This window comes from Simochromis diagramma, unplaced genomic scaffold, assembly GCF_900408965.1.
Source record: "Simochromis diagramma unplaced genomic scaffold, fSimDia1.1 OVJJ01000387.1, whole genome shotgun sequence".
Taxonomy (NCBI): domain Eukaryota; kingdom Metazoa; phylum Chordata; class Actinopteri; order Cichliformes; family Cichlidae; genus Simochromis; species Simochromis diagramma.
Genome location: NW_024387152.1, coordinates 2,061,528 through 2,078,932, shown reverse-complemented (window position 1 = coordinate 2,078,932; position 17,405 = coordinate 2,061,528). Strand labels below are relative to the sequence as shown.

General features: G+C 43.3%; 2 protein-coding genes and 1 long non-coding RNA gene across 4 annotated transcripts; 1 reads left to right on the top strand and 2 right to left on the bottom strand.

The window, feature by feature from the left end:
- Window positions 1–145: 145 nt before the first annotated feature.
- mfsd5 (major facilitator superfamily domain containing 5) lies at window positions 146–3,041 on the bottom strand. Its single transcript, XM_040047925.1, has 2 exons — window positions 2,908–3,041; window positions 146–2,544 (listed from the first exon to the last, which is right to left on the bottom strand). Exon 2 carries the CDS (start codon window positions 2,461–2,463, stop codon window positions 1,018–1,020), a length of 1,446 nt encoding a protein of 481 aa, XP_039903859.1. The 5' UTR covers window positions 2,464–2,544; window positions 2,908–3,041; the 3' UTR covers window positions 146–1,017.
- Window positions 3,042–3,416: 375 nt separating this feature from the next.
- Window positions 3,417–15,785, bottom strand: nr1d4a (nuclear receptor subfamily 1, group D, member 4a). Of its 2 annotated transcripts, none has more exons than XM_040047920.1 (8): window positions 9,918–15,785; window positions 9,237–9,542; window positions 8,982–9,070; window positions 8,719–8,863; window positions 5,679–6,262; window positions 5,402–5,587; window positions 5,051–5,261; window positions 3,417–4,940 (listed from the first exon to the last, which is right to left on the bottom strand). In XM_040047920.1, the coding sequence occupies exons 1-8, from the start codon at window positions 9,946–9,948 to the stop codon at window positions 4,744–4,746; spliced, it is 1,749 nt and encodes a 582-aa protein (XP_039903854.1). In that variant the 5' UTR covers window positions 9,949–15,785; the 3' UTR covers window positions 3,417–4,743. The 2 variants fall into 2 exon arrangements, with proteins under 2 accessions (XP_039903854.1, XP_039903855.1); XM_040047921.1 differs by having other exon boundaries at window positions 14,999–15,784.
- LOC120743913 lies at window positions 4,849–7,125 on the top strand. The gene is made up of 3 exons (XR_005698274.1): window positions 4,849–4,962; window positions 5,057–5,186; window positions 6,608–7,125. It is a non-coding gene; the product is annotated as an uncharacterized LOC120743913 (long non-coding RNA).
- Window positions 15,786–17,405: the final 1,620 nt, after the last annotated feature.

Below are 17,405 nucleotides of genomic sequence, written 5' to 3'. Positions count from 1 at the left end.
TTTTCAGATTTTCAACACCAGTTAAGATTTTCTTTCTTCTTCTTGCATCTGAATGCTGTCAAACATGCTTTTAGTCAACATCTGACAATGACATTCAAATCACACCATCAGTATTCTTAACAGCTAAAACGATTCTGACTGAATCTGAATTTAAAATTTTTTTTTAATGAAGAAAACTCAAATCAAAGCGGTTTCTCAAAAACATCAAAATAGACATGTTATATAATTTGTAATAATGATTTGTAAACTCCTGTTGAATAAATGTTATAAAAACAACCATATACCACAAAATAGAACTCCCTCCCAATATAATTTAACATATTACAAACACTTTTATTTAAAAGTGTAACACAAAGAGCCATATAAAGAACATCAAAACAGAGCATTTTGCAGATGACACAGGAAAGACATTCAAAGTAAAGCTGCTGCTTGCCTGGTTTAAAGGACACCCCGCCGCCCCCCCAAAAAAAAAAAAACCAAAAACAAAACAGATCCTGCTCAACATACAGGAACCAATGCACTGCAGAAGAAATAAAAGAAATATAGTAGACACTAACATTCATTTGCTAGTCTACTAACTAGCCATCACCTAATTTCAAATATCCATTCAGGTCTCTTAAGTAAAATCTTTTCAGATTTGTCTTTAAGCATTAAGTGAAGGCTCAGCATCACCAAATCTTCTTGGGATTCTGTCAGGTGAAATCCCTACAAACAGAAACACTTCATCTGGAATAATTAGTGGACTGATACAAAAAGTATCAGCCAAGTTTTCAACAGTTTCATTGACAAATGTTCCCAAAGACATTAACAAAAGTCTGTAACCAATAAACAATAAGGAATTAACATGACATAAAATGTTAAACATTTTTACCAAAACACCCGACAATTTCATTCAACTCTGCTTTTGGCAAAATGTGCACCTAAAAGTAGTCTGGTTGAATATGATGTCTCTAGGTTCAGTTAGACAAAACATTTTAAACCAGACAAGCAGGAGTGGACATGTGGCTGATCGACTTGTTACATTTCCCATTCTGCTCTGTTTCCCTCCAGTCTCAGATCTGTGTCATTTCTACCCAGGGTGAAAAGACTGACCACAGCCATCAGAGCTGCCAGCATCATAACGGCACAGCCTCCAAACATGTGTCTGGTGCCCCCACCACCCTCCCCTCCACCTGTTCCTGATACCTCCCCGTGGAGGGCCAGCAGCCCTAAGCAGGCCAGCAGGTGCAGAGGCAACCGGAACCAGGCCAGCACACCGGCCCGCTTCTCCTCTGGGATCACCCTGCCCTGAAGAAAGCTGAAGGCAGGGAAATAGAGACCACAGGCCAGCTCCAGGAGCAGGAAGGCCAGAAAGGATTCATGAGGTCTAGGTTGTCCTGGGGCAGTGGAAAAGGTTAGCATAAAAAAAGAGAAGAAGGCCATCAGCACAGCAAGGCAGAGTACGTGCCCAGGCTGTAGACGGTATTGGGTTGAGGTGGCTAGGCGGTATAGCGAGGACCCAACCATGCTGGCAGCCATCAGGCAAGAGAAGACTATTCCTAAAGGAGGCCCATGAGGGTCCAGTACTGGGGTCCACAGAAAAACAAAAATGTAGAGGACACTTTCAAACAGAGCCTGGACTCCCCCCAAGAGCATGACTCTCCTGTCTGACAGTAGGCAGCGCAGCCCCTCGTGGCAGCTGCGTGAGAACCGTGCTTTTGCAGACAAATGGGTCACACCTCCATTTGGAGTGCCAGTGAGCAGAGTCTGTTTGTCTACTTCAGGAACCCCTTGAGCCTCTTCTTTGCCCCAGTCAGTCAGGACTACCCAGCCACAGCAAGCCAGACAGGGGACTGCCAGGAGAAAGGGGGCTACTGGCCCAAGGTGGAGCCACTCAGCCAGTAAGTTAGCCACCAGCCCTGCACCCACTGCGAGTCCGTGGTTCCAGGTAGCAGCTTTGGTGAAGGTGCTGGGGATCCACTCCTTGGGAAAATCATGGACATCAACATGTCGGTGCACGTACCAGGCTTCAAATGTGGTTGCTAGCAGGGATGTGGACAGTCCCCCCAAGATGCGGCCCACAATCAAAACAAAGTAGTCTCTGGAAAGCTTGGTGAGACAGCAAGCAGAGTATGACAAGCAGAACAGAAGACAGGTCTGCCTGCGGCCCAAAGCCTGAGGGAGCCAGCCTGCAAAAGGAGCAAAGAGAACACAAGAGGCCAGACCACATACATACAAAATGGCTATTTGGGATTCCAGGAAGCTGTAGTGGAGGTAAAGCTTGTAGAGATAAGGACCCTGGAGCCAGTCTGCCCACAAAGCCAGAAGGTATGCCCTGAGGAATATTGTCTGAAAGCCACGGAAAGCTGGGTTGGCTACAGCTGTAGGGGTGGACTGAGGTGGGGTGACGCGGCGTGCCGTAAGCTCGAGGCCAACGCACAGGGCAAGCAGGAAAACTATGGCAAGATACGCTGTCACCAACATGCTGTCATGAAATGCTCCCACTGGAGGTCAAAGTTGAGGTCTCGGGGGATTTGCAGCACTTTTCTTTCTGTTTCTCAGCGCCTGCGGACAGACAAAGTGGCCAAATTATTACAGACAGGCGAGTGTTCATGAGTCAGGAACTCGGCATCTTCATTCTTGCTTGACTTGGAAAAACCCAAAACATTTTGACAACTCAACAACAACAGCTCCAGGTAGATATGGCACCGGAACTTCAATCTTACCTACGTCAATGATTAAACCGCTAACTTACGACAGTTAAGTCGCTCAAAACAAGCAGATAATTATCAGCAAACAGATGTACCTGCATGCTATTATTGTTTAGCTAAGGCTAGCCTGTGAGCTAACCTGCCACTAATATCAACAGCTCGTGCTGGCTTCCCCCCCGTTTGCTCTATTCTATCATTTGTATGTGACAGAGCTTACCGTAACGTTTAACAGTGGTCCCATATTATTATTACTGAGGCGTAAAACGATGATGGCATGTGAAGCGATTAAGTGACAGCAGATGATACGTGGAAGTGAGCACTCGCTAGCACACCATCCGCTTCCGGGATCCGCTGTACATTATTCTACCAGAAGGTGGCACCCTTACTTCACTTTGTTGGGGAGAAGGTTGTTTGTGCTTCTAGACATCGTGTATTGCAAATTTATAATCTATCTTTTCCATTGCAATTGACAGTCAACATAGGTACTATAAAGTTGCTTACGGCATAATGTAATAATAGCCTAATTTATTAATGCAGTCTGCTAGCAATAAATTATCTAACGTTCACATAATTGCACAATGTATAAACTTGGTTAACACACTCACAGCATACTGCCAGTGTACAGTGTTGCACAACTACGGGCCTAATTACTCAACATAGCCTATGTTTCTTTTCTAAACTGAGATTTCCCACACAAATGTTTACAAAAAAGACACAGAGGCAGAATAATACATAATTTCAACTTTATATCATTGTATCATTTCTATTTAGGAAGAAAAATGTACAAAATGTACAAGATGTGCTCAATCAGCCATAATCAAACAAGCAAACAGTGAGATGACCAATCAAATTAGATCTCTCACCCAAAAAAAAATATTTCTTGTGTTTGTATGACAAACATTGGGGCCAGAGGAAGGGTGCATGTGGAGTGAATGCTGGTGATTTCAGGGATTATGCTGGTTTGTTACATCATCTAATATAGCAGGAGGAGTGTCTAAGCTGTTTGAGAATCCCTACTACACATTCTCCTGAGCAAAGCTCCCTTGGCATAGCCAGATCCCCACCAAATACAGGAAGGTCATTACATTCTTCTTCATTACACCAAACTCATATGTCTGATCCATCATATCAGTTCAATAATCGATACATCAACATCGGGTAACATAATATTTACAGCAACAAAAAATAAACACAGGAACTACAAAACCCCATGTGCACTCCATCGGTCTAGATGTGATACGGTACAGTGACAGACATTATGTTTTTGTGAAATAATATTATAATCCCGCTGTCTTATCACGATGACACATTTAAATTCAAGGTGAGCCAAATGTTTTCTGGAAGGTTAGTCAAAACTTAGAAAGAGACTGCATCCTGTCATGTGCAGGTTCAAGCAGGGATCCCATTCCAGTACTAATGCAGATGGCATGTTTGTAAAACAGTGACACACAAGTGCCTTAACATTTCAGGTATCACTATGTATTATATACAGATTCCCTTTTTCTTAAACACAAACTGACACATGGTCAATCATCACCAGTGGTCCCTAAGTAAAAAAAAATTCATATACAACATCCATCATTTAGCGGCTGCTTAGTGATGGTCTGTTAATACTGTATGACTTGCGGAATAAACAGAAGTGAACTGGCTTTTATTCTTAAGTATACAGGATATAATGAGCGAGTGCACAAATGATTTTTTCTTTTCCCAGAACGGTGCTAGTAACTCTACACAATGATTTAATCTTTTTCTTTTTAACTGAACAATGTCTCTCAAGAGGTGTGGAGGTTTATGCGTGTACATGAGTTTGTTTTTATTGTATTGTATTTTTTCTTCTCAAAACATTGCATGACGATCAACAGCAATTCAAAATATGTATGTAGCCCTCATTTATCCTTTTCAAAACAACACTCATCAATTGCACAATTCCTTGTTCCTCAATATTGAAGGAAGTCCTGCCCTTGGAAGATAATATCTGTATGTGTGTATGTACTGTGTATTTTTCTGTGTGAAATAGTTTTTTTCCTGTGCACTCTGTGAAAGAGGGGACTTCTTAAGGATCAATGCGAAAGGCCAACAGTTTGTCGGAGTGCAGGTTGTTGAGGGTGCGGAGGTCTGGAAGGCGCAGGAGCAGCTTGGAGAAGAGGGTGGTGTCATCTGGACGACGGCGAGTGATCAGTGAACGCAGGGCGCGGATAAGGCCCTCCTGTAGCTGCTCCACGGCCCTCGTGTCCGAAATGCCGGAACGGTCTGAGGAACACAGAGCATACCGGTGTGAGTGATTTGAAACAGTTAGCACGTTGTGGATTCATTATCAAACTGTCACTGCGGTGCAGCATTTGTAACTGTTGTTCTCTAACCTGCAGAGACCAGCACCACGGCCATGAAGAGAGCCATTTCATCAGGCTCTAGTCCCAGAGAACTCAACTTCTCACTGAATTCAAACATTGCATCCAGCAGAGAGCCCATGCCCAAAGCGCGCAAAGTGGGCAGCGGGTAAGTTTGGCCATTCAGGAATGTCACTGTATGCTCCCCAGCATTGAACAAGGTGCAGAACCTCACCATCAGAACCTTAACACGCAAGAAATGGTGAAAAAAGACGAGAACAAAAAGATAAACGTGAGACAAATGCTTTAGCCAAAAACACATCTGGACACATTATGATGCATTTATCATTACCAAAATGTATAACTGAAAATATATGTCATTACCTGGAAGGTGCCTGATTTTAGCAGCATGACCTGGTCCTGTTGGCTAAGCTCTTGAAATCCTGGGATGCCTTTAGCAAATTCTACAACCTCCTTGACAGCAGGGGTGAAACACTGAGAGAAAGACTCCCATATCTCCTGACTTGTGCGTTCTGGCCCTGACACAGGGCACGCGTTGAGAGGACAGGCCTTTGAAAAGACAAAAAACATCAAGTCATAAATAGCTTGTCGAATAATGAATCATACAGCAGTCCTAATTCAGTGAGCGTCTTGTACTTACCAGCACTTTAGCTCCTGGAGCTAACTTCCATGGGCAGGAGGGCTGATTTTGGGTACTGCCTGCAATGCGGAAACTGTCATGATTGGCAGAGCTTCCCCTTTGAGGTATTGTAGCATTTGACTTGTTGTGATTCTGATTTGATGACACTAAATAGGTATACCGATTGCTGTCCATATTGTTAAATGCAGGTTGGTTGTGATTAGAGGAGACTGGGCATACACTGGCGGGGGTAACTGGGCAAGACTGATAACTCTGAGCTGAGGAGGGGTGAGATGAAACTTGAGGAAAATTGCCATCCTGAGAAAAGGGAGATGTGTTGTTGTTGTTGTTGTTGGAGATGATGTTGCCTGACTTGGATGCTCGCTCCTGGTTGCTGCTGTTGCTGGTGAAGATGTCACGATAGGCTCTGGAAATGGCTCCAATGGCCTCTTTTGAGGTACCGTCGTCTGTGCTGGTGGGATTTTCCCTCACTGAAGGGGAGTCCATGTCCATGGCAGCCGACTCATTTAGGCTGTTCATGTAGCTCTGCATCTCATCCAGAAGTCGCTGCTTCTCTCTCTTAGGGATACGGCCAAAACGCACCGCTAAGGAAGATACAAGCAGAAGAGAAAAAGTTAGGTTCCTGCCACCGACAGCACGGGCAATCCCAGTAAATGTTTGTTTTGTGCTTTTCATTTCTCCGTTCTTGTCTTTTTCTAAATAAATGGTAATCCTTTTTCTTATTTGATCAAATACAATAATCCAAATCAGCAGCTCAACAACAACGAAAGTTACAAATGAATTTATAGATTTATTCATTTTGATCAAGAGATAAAAACTCGCAGCTTAACATGCTTAAACTGTTTACAGTGATTTCAAGGTGAATCACACAAGTGGGGAGATGAAAATTTCCTTTTCTTCATCCATACCCCCCACCCCCCTTCTCACAGTAACCATCAGCTGGAGAGGCTATTTATAGACCCCCTGCTGCCATCTGCCTCATCCTCTCCTCTATCCACCACTATCGTCTTCCTCTACTGCTCCCTCCCTCCATTTGTAAGTAGGGCAGTGGGGCAACATCGGCATGATGTCACTGGCACTGAGATCGTGAGAAGGAGAAGTATGAGAGTGGTGGGCTTGAAGAGTTGAGGAGACAGAAGTGAGAACATGAAGAAGACTGACACGAGGGATGGCGATGCTGGAAAATGACTGTGTGTGCGTGGCGCTCCTGTTGTGCAGTCATACTGTCAAACTGTGAGGACTTGCTTCCCTTTTGGGGACAAAAGTACTCATCTTGTAAATCATATAATTATAAGGTCAAGATTTGACTAAGGTGAAGGGAGGATTAAGGTCTGAACCGAGCAAGTTGTGGTTATTGTATTCTCTATTCTGGGTAGTGCACGTCACCAGGAAGCGAATGCAAGTGAAGAAGTGTGTGTTAGATAAAAATGGTACATCTTCAAAGACTTGAAAGTAGAGCACACGCGATTTCTTTTATAAAGCATATAAGTGGTATAGTGGTGTATACATATATGTATTTATATATATATATATCAGTTGCATACTGCATACAACCACAATTTAGAATAAAAAGCAGAATGACAATAACTGTGCAAAACTGAGCGATCAAGAGTAGTTGTAGTAGTAGTTTGCAGGATATACTAAAGAAGCTTTTGTAATCTGCAGAGTAACTTGATGAGGATGTGGCCAATAACGTAACATGAGCTTAATCCCTGTCATCATGGTTTAAAAAGAAGCAAATGCACACTACTGAGCTGCATATGCAAATTATGTTGAAAGGCATTTTAAAATCTAACCAGAAGGAAGAAACCTAAAGAAACTTTCCTGTATTCTGTCTGATTACGGGAAGAAAAGTGTGCCACCATACCAACAGACTTCAATATTTGCCTATATTGCAGCGCCAGAGTCACACAGCTGCCTGGTGTGAAATCAGGGTGTACTATTTATTGTGGGCTGCAGTCAGTTGCCTGCGGTTTTCCTGTTTTCGTAATGCTTGAAACTGAGCAAAAAGGGGTTTCTAGGTTGTGGTCCTTAACGCATTCAAAAATCTCCCGTAAGAGGGTCAACCTGACTGTTCTCTCATTTGGATGCATTTTGCCACCGTCTTTTTTTTCTTTTCTTTGCTGTGCACCAAAAGTGTCAAGCACATGCAGAAATAACACTAACCTCTTTACTAGATTAGGCAATGCAGAGTACTGGAGGGTGGAGATAAGCAGAAACCATACTGAGAGGAAGAAAACAGGCAAACTACACCAAGTAGGTCATGATGTATGAGTACACTATAGGGCTGATTCTGTATTGTTTTTCTAGGTCAGCCCAACTGTTTTCTTAATTTGTGGTGATGGGTGATCAATCACTGTTCAGCTATCAGAGCCAGAATGAGGTGAAAGGAGTGTTACGCCTGAAAAATTCTGTCATAACGATGGTTTCTGCATCCCTTGCTTAATTGTTGCCCTGTCCCTTATTAATTGCAGTAAGATGTTCTATGGGCATACACAAGGTAATCACGTTGACCCTGTTCCAATTTCCTAAAATAATTCCTGTGTTTGCTGCAGTTTTCCCGATGATAGATAGCTTTAGGGACTTCAAGGTTCCTCTACTCATAAATCACTGTCTGAGGGAGAGATGTAAGGGGAGCTGAGGGAACATAGTGGGTACATATAAGGGGGAGGGGCTGCACTGAACAAGAGCATAGAGGTAGGTGTTGGTGGATGCTGCAAAGGGCAGCAGAAAGACACTTAGTAACTTAAAAAGAGTGATACAAAGCCAGATGGTACTTACAGGCAGTGCAGTGACAAAGTAGGAGGGCAAGACAGGTGCAAGTCTTCCTACAAACTGAGTGACTGAGCTACTGGCATGATGACCTCAAAAGTCTTCCCGCATTACATTTTTCACTCAGACCTACATATCAGTACTGCACCACTTTCTGTGTGCCCATTTCCCTGCTGCTTTGGCTAATCAGAGCACTGTGGTATTCTGGCAGAAGAGCGAGAGGAGAAATTTCAGTAAAATAAAATAAAAATATGTCAGGATGTCTCACCATCTCTTGACATGCCGACAGAGAGGCATTTCTTGAAACGGCAGTGCTGGCACCGGTTCCGATTCATCCGCATGATCAGACAGTTCTCATTCTTCACGCACATCTTGTAGTTGATGTTTTGCTGGATGCTGCGTCGGAAAAACCCCTGACACAAACAGACATGTTTACATATATACCATGAGAAACCAGGGCACAAAAAAAAATCAACACACATATGAAATATTCCACAGTTTTTTCACATTTCTTTCTGATTATTGCCTTACCTTGCATCCTTCGCATGCATGCACTCCATAGTGGAAACCAGATGCAATGTCGCCACAGACTTTGCAAAGCAAGACCATTCCACCTGTCTCTGAGGAAGGAAAGTGAACTGTGAGATAAGCTGCAAAAACACACACATATGTATATAGAATAGAATAGAATAGAATTCAACTTTATTGTCATTGCACATGCACAGGTACAGGGCAACGAAATGCAGTAATAAATATTTATGCATATCGACAGTTAGGAAAACTTACTGGTGAAAGTTCCCGGGAATCCGCATGGCCTTTTCCCCGCAATGGGGTGTGCATAGGAATGCTGTGGAGTAGCTGCTGGTGTTGAGGGGCCACTATAGACCTCTGGGAATTGGAACACCAGTTTGGAGGATGGAGTGTTGCACCCAGCTGCCCTTTGTTTCAATGCCCCAATCTCCGTGAAGGTAACCTCCTCTGGAGATGAGGGCTGGGAGTGTGAAGAAGGTGATTGTGTCTGGTATCCACTGGAAGGGCTGCCAGGGCTGGGACTGGAACTGCCAGAGGAGCCAGCATACAGGATTACTCCTCCTGAAGAGAAAGAATGGAGATGTTCACATAAAAAGACTTTTTAAAAAAAATATAGCCTTGTTTAAATTTGGCTGGATTAGATGATTTATAATTTTAAAAAAATCAATCTGGCTACCCATAATTGCTTAGAAAACCTGCAGGGCTACTTTATAGCTGTGGATGTGTTGTGATGTAATGTTGCACAATCTGTGGACAGCGGCTCTGAGTATCTGCAGCGACGTCGCTGCACGCTGAGTGTAATAGGCGTAATGGTGCGCTCAAGAGGATAAAGTGGGCGCTAAAAAGACTGCCGATGGCACAGCAACGAATCAGAGAGACGTACACTAGAAGAATCACTTAAAAAAATAATTCTTGCGTCATGCAGTCTTAAAGCACCTGTAAATATTAGCGGATTCTTTTTTGTCATTCAACTGTGGCTGTTTCCGAACTTTCGTTTCTCTCTCTCTCTCACTTCTAGTCAGGCGTTGTGGATGAGCGGAGACACGACCTCACGTGTCTGCGGGGTCTGCTGCCTCCTCCGCTCCAATAATAGCCTCGCTCCCCTGGCACCGTGCCCAGCGCCAGCTAACAGCACGACACCTGACCGCCGCCTCACATGCGTGGACTCCTGACACGGTTACTGGCCGAACCAAATCCGCAGTCTCGTGTTGAAATCTAACACAATTTGAAGTCAGATCTGTGTTTATAAACATACGCTGAATGGGACAGCCCTCAACCGCCGCCACCCTCACTCACTGAGCGTGAGGTAGCAGCGAGCCTCTGCTACTGTCGTTCCACAGTAGAAGAATGTGAGTCACGTTTTTGTTTTCTGTTTTGTTTTCTGGGTTTTTTTTTTTTTTTGTGCAAAGGTAAAACCTCGATTTTGTGGTTTGGACTGCCGTAATAACAAGGCAGCGTGCAGCAGAGTCGACTAGAGACACATTCAAGATTACAAATTAGGCTCTGTACGCACTTATTTCAGTATTAAAAGCAGTCTAAAAAATATGTTTCCAACTTAAAACTCTTTTTTTTTCAAACTTGCACATGCAGCTGAGAGTGGCACGCTGGTTTTCGCTGAATGTGCCTGGAGACCGATCCCTTTGCTGCGAACAGCATTTGTTTAGCGCAAATGTTTTGATAATCCTTCCACCAGCACGTGTTGGAGGATTTGTTGACTCATGCCAGAGTCATAGACAGATCCAGCAGACCAGACCTGAGCCTCACCTCCTTGTGAGCCTACACGCAGACAGTGAATGCCCAGCCCACGCCGACTCACTCCACCCAAACACATTGCATGTCCACCTGAAGACTCACATGTACAGTAGCCTTGTGTTTATGAATGACCCCCTCCCGAGCCACTGTACTGTGAACGCTGTTAATGAATAATCTGTTTCTGCTTTTGAATAGTGGTGCAGGAAGTGTCCAAGTAGGCTGTGAAGTGCTGCTGTAATTCATTTCTGTTCTACACATAGATTTTCTATCTTTCATCTTATGCAAATAGTCCATTGGGAGGGTTATTAAAGATCTGTAATACATACAGGAATGTATTGATCTACTGATTGCAAACACAGGTAATGCAACTCCTGCAAGGCTACATGCCATATTAAAGCACCTGAACCAAACTCCAGTTTTGTCTGATCCTGTGCCTTGCACAGGATTTCCCACGTACTCAGAGGATTTCCATGCACCTTGCTACAACGTGCACAAGATTCCCACAATTCAGGTCAACGCAGACAGCATTAATTGAGGACGCGGTCACTGCCCATCTTAAGTTTAGTGTACCCGTGCAAACGCTAATCTGCCTGGGACCAGAAAGCAGGCAGAGAAACGTGAGCACTGGATCCTCCACAGGCGGTCTCTCTCTCCCTTCTGTTTCCCTCTTTATCTCTTACTTTCACTGGCTGAAGTGGATAGAAGCACAGTTAAAGTGACTACAGTCATTATTTTTCCCCTGGGGGTAAAGTTTATAAATATAGATCCCGACTTTCTGGGAAAATATTATTTTTTTTATTAGTATTATTCTAAAACAGAAAATATGTAGGTCTCTGCGGCCGATGAAATGAGTTTGTGCTATGCTGAACACAGTTTCTACTTGGGTTGTTTGCAGAAGACTTTGTTACCTCGGGCTCGTGAAAGTAGGTCAATATCGCAGGAACTTGATAGAATTGTGTCTATGTGCCTCTAGCATCTCTCTCGAAACTGGTGCCGCATCACACAGCAGCTCTGGCTCATGCAATTAAGAGGGCGAGCTGTATTAGAGTATCACAGTGGGTGGCTATGGCCTATTTTAGAGACCCCAAGAATATGATTCGTCGTGTAACATCCTGTCTTGTTTCAGTCTGTTCTGTGGTCTTGATAAAGCGTCGGTTTCATTGCTATGCAAGCTTTCAGCATTTTAACAGTCACGTTCCACTCCAAACGCACGCTGAATGCACGAGTGCCCTGAACCGATGCGTCGGGGACAGATGTTGCAGAATCAAAATCGACTCAGCTTTGTACCACACTGCAAGCTCGCACTGATTTAAATGAAAGGAGGGGGAGGGGGCGGTGTTCAGTAGAAGCAAGTGGTGCATGAGGCGGGGAAACGTGACCAGAGAGAAAAGAGTTAACGTGTGGAATTGCTGACCCACTGACCAAGCTCTGCCTCACCACCACCGCAGGCGGCATCGTCAACACAGAAGCGTCCGTGAGAGCGGGGTAGCGGCAGGAGGAGGGCCCGGATATCTCACGCGTCGCACGCGGCTCTGCAAGGGAAGCCACGTGAGGAGGGCTTTTTGACAGGGCTTTCACCGGGAAGATGTGAAGCGTGCGCTCCAGCCGGGAGCCAGAGCTTCTACAGTCCGCCAGAGGCTTATAATTAAAGAGCCAAATTAAATAGAGCAGCATGTTATGCGGCAGGGTGGTCTGACCGCGCACCACCACCAGCAGCAGCAGCACAGCCGGGCGGTGCAACTAAGTTTAAAACAGCAGGGCGAAAACTGTGTGTCAGTGTGTGACCAGACCAAAGTATCTCGGAGAAAATTCGCGTGAAGATAGAAACACGTTTAATTCAAAATCCATCTGTTTGTGATTAGTCATGCCCTGGGATGTTAAATGTAATTGTTTTCTTTTATTTGGCTGAGTCTTAATTTATAACCAGAGGACTGGTTCACTTGTAACTCAGGTCAGCTGCACCACTCAGCATCTTCCATTCTGAGTGGTGCAGCGATACAGGCTGCTGACAAGAAATTGGCCTATATTGTGATAGGGCTACTCATATTTTTGAGGACACAGGTGTCTTACTTTGGGATACACATTTTTTCCTGAGTTTGAAACGTCTTCTAGCCTATTTATATGGCCTATTTTCCCCCCATACTTCAAAAATAATGGGGTTGGATTACTATCTAGCAAATGTTTAAGCACTGAGGACATAATGTTGACAAAAACGAGGCTTTTTGTCTGAATGTTTGTGCCACTTAGTCAGCCTTAGCACCAACGCACTCTTTTACAGCCAATGGCGAAAAATGGTTTGAATACTTTAATGATGCTGAAAATATTGCAGAAGATCTCCACCAGGGGTGTGCCAGAGGACGATTTAGAGAGGAAACTAAAGTCCGTGAAGTTAAGCAGTGAAGGGCATAGAACTTCTTCTTTTTCTCCAATTTTGCTTACACCATCTGGTTATCATTTGACGGCTAAATGCGAGCAAACATTATAGCTATGTACTATTATAGTGCTACAGAGCTGTCATTGCAGGTGTCATAAAACGTTTTCTGACTTCCACACCCTGGTCCAACTGCCTTTTTAAAAAAAAATGATATGCAGTACGAGCTGATGTGAATACTAATGCTGATAAATACTTTCCAATGCGTTCCCAACCATTTGTATCTTATTATATGCTCCAAATATTATTTTTTACTGATTTATATTTCCCCAATAATTGGCCCTGTGTAACCTGTTCCAGCTGACTGTAGCCTACTCCCCTACATTATGTTTACTAGTATTACATAACAAGCCTGCTAAGCTATATATCTTGTATTTGGGTCTATTATTTGAGTTATAAGATCTTTTATGTATGAATAAATTATTGCATTAACCTTTGGGTGAATGCCTCCTTCACATGCAACAACTCACTCACTCAGTCTGTAACTCATTCTTCAACAGCCTTGGCAATTGGAGGCATGTGGTTATAATAATGTTTATAGCTTTGTTTAGATGACTGAACTCATAAATCTAATTATGTTTGGTCCCAATAACATTATTGAAATATTAAAGGTCAAGCCAATGTGGTCACCATTTGAAGTATTAAGGGCTACAAAATGAGGATAAAAGTGGGATGTCATTAAAGACATTTTATTTTATTAATTGAACAAATAAATAAGAAAAATATAAATAAACAGTTAAATAAAGATATAAAAACTTTTGGAAAAACCTTCTGCTTCACTGCTTCTGCCTCTTGGACAGACAAACAACAAAACCCAGCACCCCAATCTTTGTTTTTATCGGCTGAGTAATACTACAGCTAATATATGATTATTCATCTATTTACTCTGGCCCACTTTATCAGTGAAATCTCAAAGTCATAACACAGTTAGTGGGTTCGTTTCCAGATCTATTGCACAGGGTGCGCCCATCACCTGTGCCAGAACGTGACCGTGGCTGTTGTAAATGATTCACCGTCAATTAGGAGAGGGAAGCAGAGAGCATGTGCACCCTTGACTGATCTCGAGAAAACGCTGCTTAATACCACTTAACGGATAAAGGTCCTTCCATTATCAGCCTTTATATTGTAGGCACTCCAGCAATGGCTTTGATAAAGGAAAACAGGCACGCCCCCTACGCCAAACAGTGTTTTTCTGCATGATATGACAGGGCTGCAGTTTAAATTCTGGCATGACAGATTATGATTACAGTGCCGGCCAACATACTGTAACTCCACGTGAGTTTGTTTTCGTGGGGAGAAACAGGAAGTGGCCAGCCTCCCTTCAGTCCCGAGCGGCTCACCTTCCCAGGCGTTGTTGCGCTCGGACATTTGAACGCAGCACAGCAACGTCCTGGTAGCTTTGCATGAAGTTTTACTTTAAAATCGGGTTTTGTTTGACCTTTAAATTCACAGTCTTAATTAAAACCACTCAGCTCAGAAATGAGTAAAATACAAAACCCTCAAAATTATAGTTCACCCACTTGTTGCTGCATGTAATTATAAAAAATCGCCACAAGTAAAAATGAATGAATAAATAAATAAATCAGTGGTTTGCACAATTATTAAATCCGTGGGATCGCATTTCTGTGATGTATTCATTTAAGCTCTGCTTCATTTCAATCAGCTCTGTTTTACACTTAATAACACATTATGGTCAAATCGAGCTGAATTGCTATCGTTTATTGATCGCTGGTACCAACATGAATGAATATCGATCAGTCATTCAGTTCTAACTTTTGTCATAATCACCATTGCTAGACATTTGCAGCACGCCAAACATAAAATAGAATCTTACCACCGCCGGGGCTGTTATCCATTTCTCTCTTGTGGATGATTAAACCTCTGGATAAACTTGATAGCAGACCTCCGTGAATGTCACGTCACTAGACTGGAGCAAAAGTCTTTTAAAGGCAGACGAGAAAGTCAAAAAAAGAGTTTTGCGCAAAACACCTGCTCCATAGAGCGCAAAAATAGGAAGCACTGATTGGAAAGAGTCCAGTGCTGGTGAAGTTGTTGTTTTTTCTTCTTCTGTAATCTGTAGGTAATTCAGTAGATGGCACCTCTTTTCTGTTAGATCTGAATTAGTCACACTGGTTTCCACCAATGATACCTGGATACCTTCTGCTCTCTGAGTACTGCACCTCTAGCTCTAGCGCGCGTGATGTTGCACTAGCGAAGATTAAACTATTCTCACGAATTCCAGGAAAGTGGAGTCAGCATATCCTTGAACACACTGTCGGACTTGACACAAGCTGCACACCCACTGATACAAACACCCACATCAATCACGTTGCAGGTGAGTAGGAAATGTGACCGCCTTTTCCGTTCTCCCCAACTTGTGTTGTGGCTGTTTGTGTAGGATTTGGCTCACTCTTTGTATGTAGCGGAGTCCCGTCTCTCCCTCTCTCTCCTTCACGCTCTTGTGCTTTTTCATTGGCGGGGATCCGGGGCTGAGGGGAGTTTGATGCGCTTATTCGAGTGTGGTGTGTGTTCAGTAAAGCCACGCTACATGTGCGCGGTGCATGTGCCGGAGAGAGCGCTGCCCTACTGATACACATTTTATGCAAAATACAGAGCGTGTGGTGAGGAGGGATGGAGAGATTGGAGGATGGAGCACATGGACAAGAGGCGTGGCTCACCGTGACTGCTCTGACAAGCAGCGCCGCAAACGGATGGTAAACACCGAGACATGCCAAACATCATGCAAATGCCAAGTCCAAAGCGCATGTGCCAGGGGAAAATGTAGACGCGCGAGTGGACTTATGAACAGCATGCTCATTGAGGAGACCACGTGCGAACACAAAGCATTTGTCAAAATTGGAATTTCAGCAAAATGTGGATCCTGTGCGCTTGTGATATATTCGCGTTTTGTTTTTTTGCCCGTGGCTTGCGTGTGAGGGTGAATTATTGCATCAATGCCTTATTATTGTTATTATTAATAGTTAAAATAAGTTTCTAAATTGGTTGGGGACAACAAATTGTCGATAGTGCAGTCGTTGAACATTAGCTTTGAACAAGCAGGCGCATATGGAGGTAACTTGTGGAAAGCGCCCCTCGGTGGCAATTCAAAGCATTAACGCTTAACAAGTGTTTCAGATCACAAGCACAAATGCACGTGACTCCCGGTGATTCCACTGTGTAGAAAACCAGCCGTTCTACTTTAAAAAAATGCCGCAAACACGTTTTTATTATTTGCTTAAATATCTAAAGTAACCCTAGACCAGTGGTTCTTAACCTTGTTGGAGGTACCGAACCCCACCAGCTTCATATGCGCATTCACTGAGCCCCTCGTTAGTGAAAAATAAAATGTGATTTTTTTACTGGTGCACAAAATGAGCCATGCATGGCATGGCGGTGTCGTGTTATTCAATTATACGCGGGTCCACTGTACGATTCATAACCACACTTTATTTTCTTGTTCTTGCTCTGCCCCACATAACATAACATTCTATACAGAAACACACCGGTCTCGCCCTCTAGCTGCCATCAGCCTAACTACACTGACCGGCCGCATTAACATCTACTGTACGTTGCAATTACACCACAGGTGGAGGCTCTGCCGAACCCCTGAGACCGACTCACCGAACCCCTAGGGTTCGATCGAACCCAGGTTAAGAACCACTGGCCTAGACATAGGCCAATTTTAATAAAAACAAACGAGCCATCAAGTCAAACAAACATTTACTTTATTTCTAATTTATTCTTAATATTAATAATAATAATAATAATAATAATAAACGGATTTATCATGGATTTTATTATAGGAAGAAGTGTCTTGCTTTAACATGTAATGAAAATTATTTGACTATTTTGCTAACCTAAAAAAAACCCTTTAGTCTTTCTCAGCAGCCAATCTACTGAGTTAATTGTTTTAATGGCCCTATTCGACTGAATGACTCTATTAGCCCAATAAGGAGAATGTTAACGTCGGAAAACTGTATTAAATAGCCTATTATGTTTATTATAACATTGCACGAATGTAATAGTAGTAGTAGTATAGTAGTAGGCTAATAGCAAGTTTGCATTCCTTCAAATTAGATATCATTTTAGGCAACGAGGAAAAGTTTAGTATTTATTAGCTTCTGTAAGTTCACTTTGAAGTGTTCTTTATTTTATTTTGACACGTGTACTTTTTTGTTGCTCACCTTTGTGGTGGTTTCCATCGTACTGAGCGGAAGTGTTGCTGCACTCCTCCCCTCGCA

Excerpts from the sequence above, each read along its gene's own strand:
- mfsd5 (XM_040047925.1), bottom strand. The coding sequence starts at position 2,463 with ATGTTGGTGACAGCGTATCTTGCCATAGTTTTCCTGCTTGCCCTGTGC.
- nr1d4a (XM_040047920.1), bottom strand. The coding sequence starts at position 9,948 with ATGACAAAAAAGAATCCGCTAATATTTACAG. Across the intron at positions 5,588-5,678 it reads CTCCAGGAGCTAAAGTGCTG|GCCTGTCCTCTCAACGCGTG; the intron begins GTAAGTACAAGA and ends GTCTTTTCAAAG. Across the intron at positions 5,262-5,401 it reads TAAAATCAGGCACCTTCCAG|GTTCTGATGGTGAGGTTCTG; the intron begins GTAATGACATAT and ends TTGCGTGTTAAG.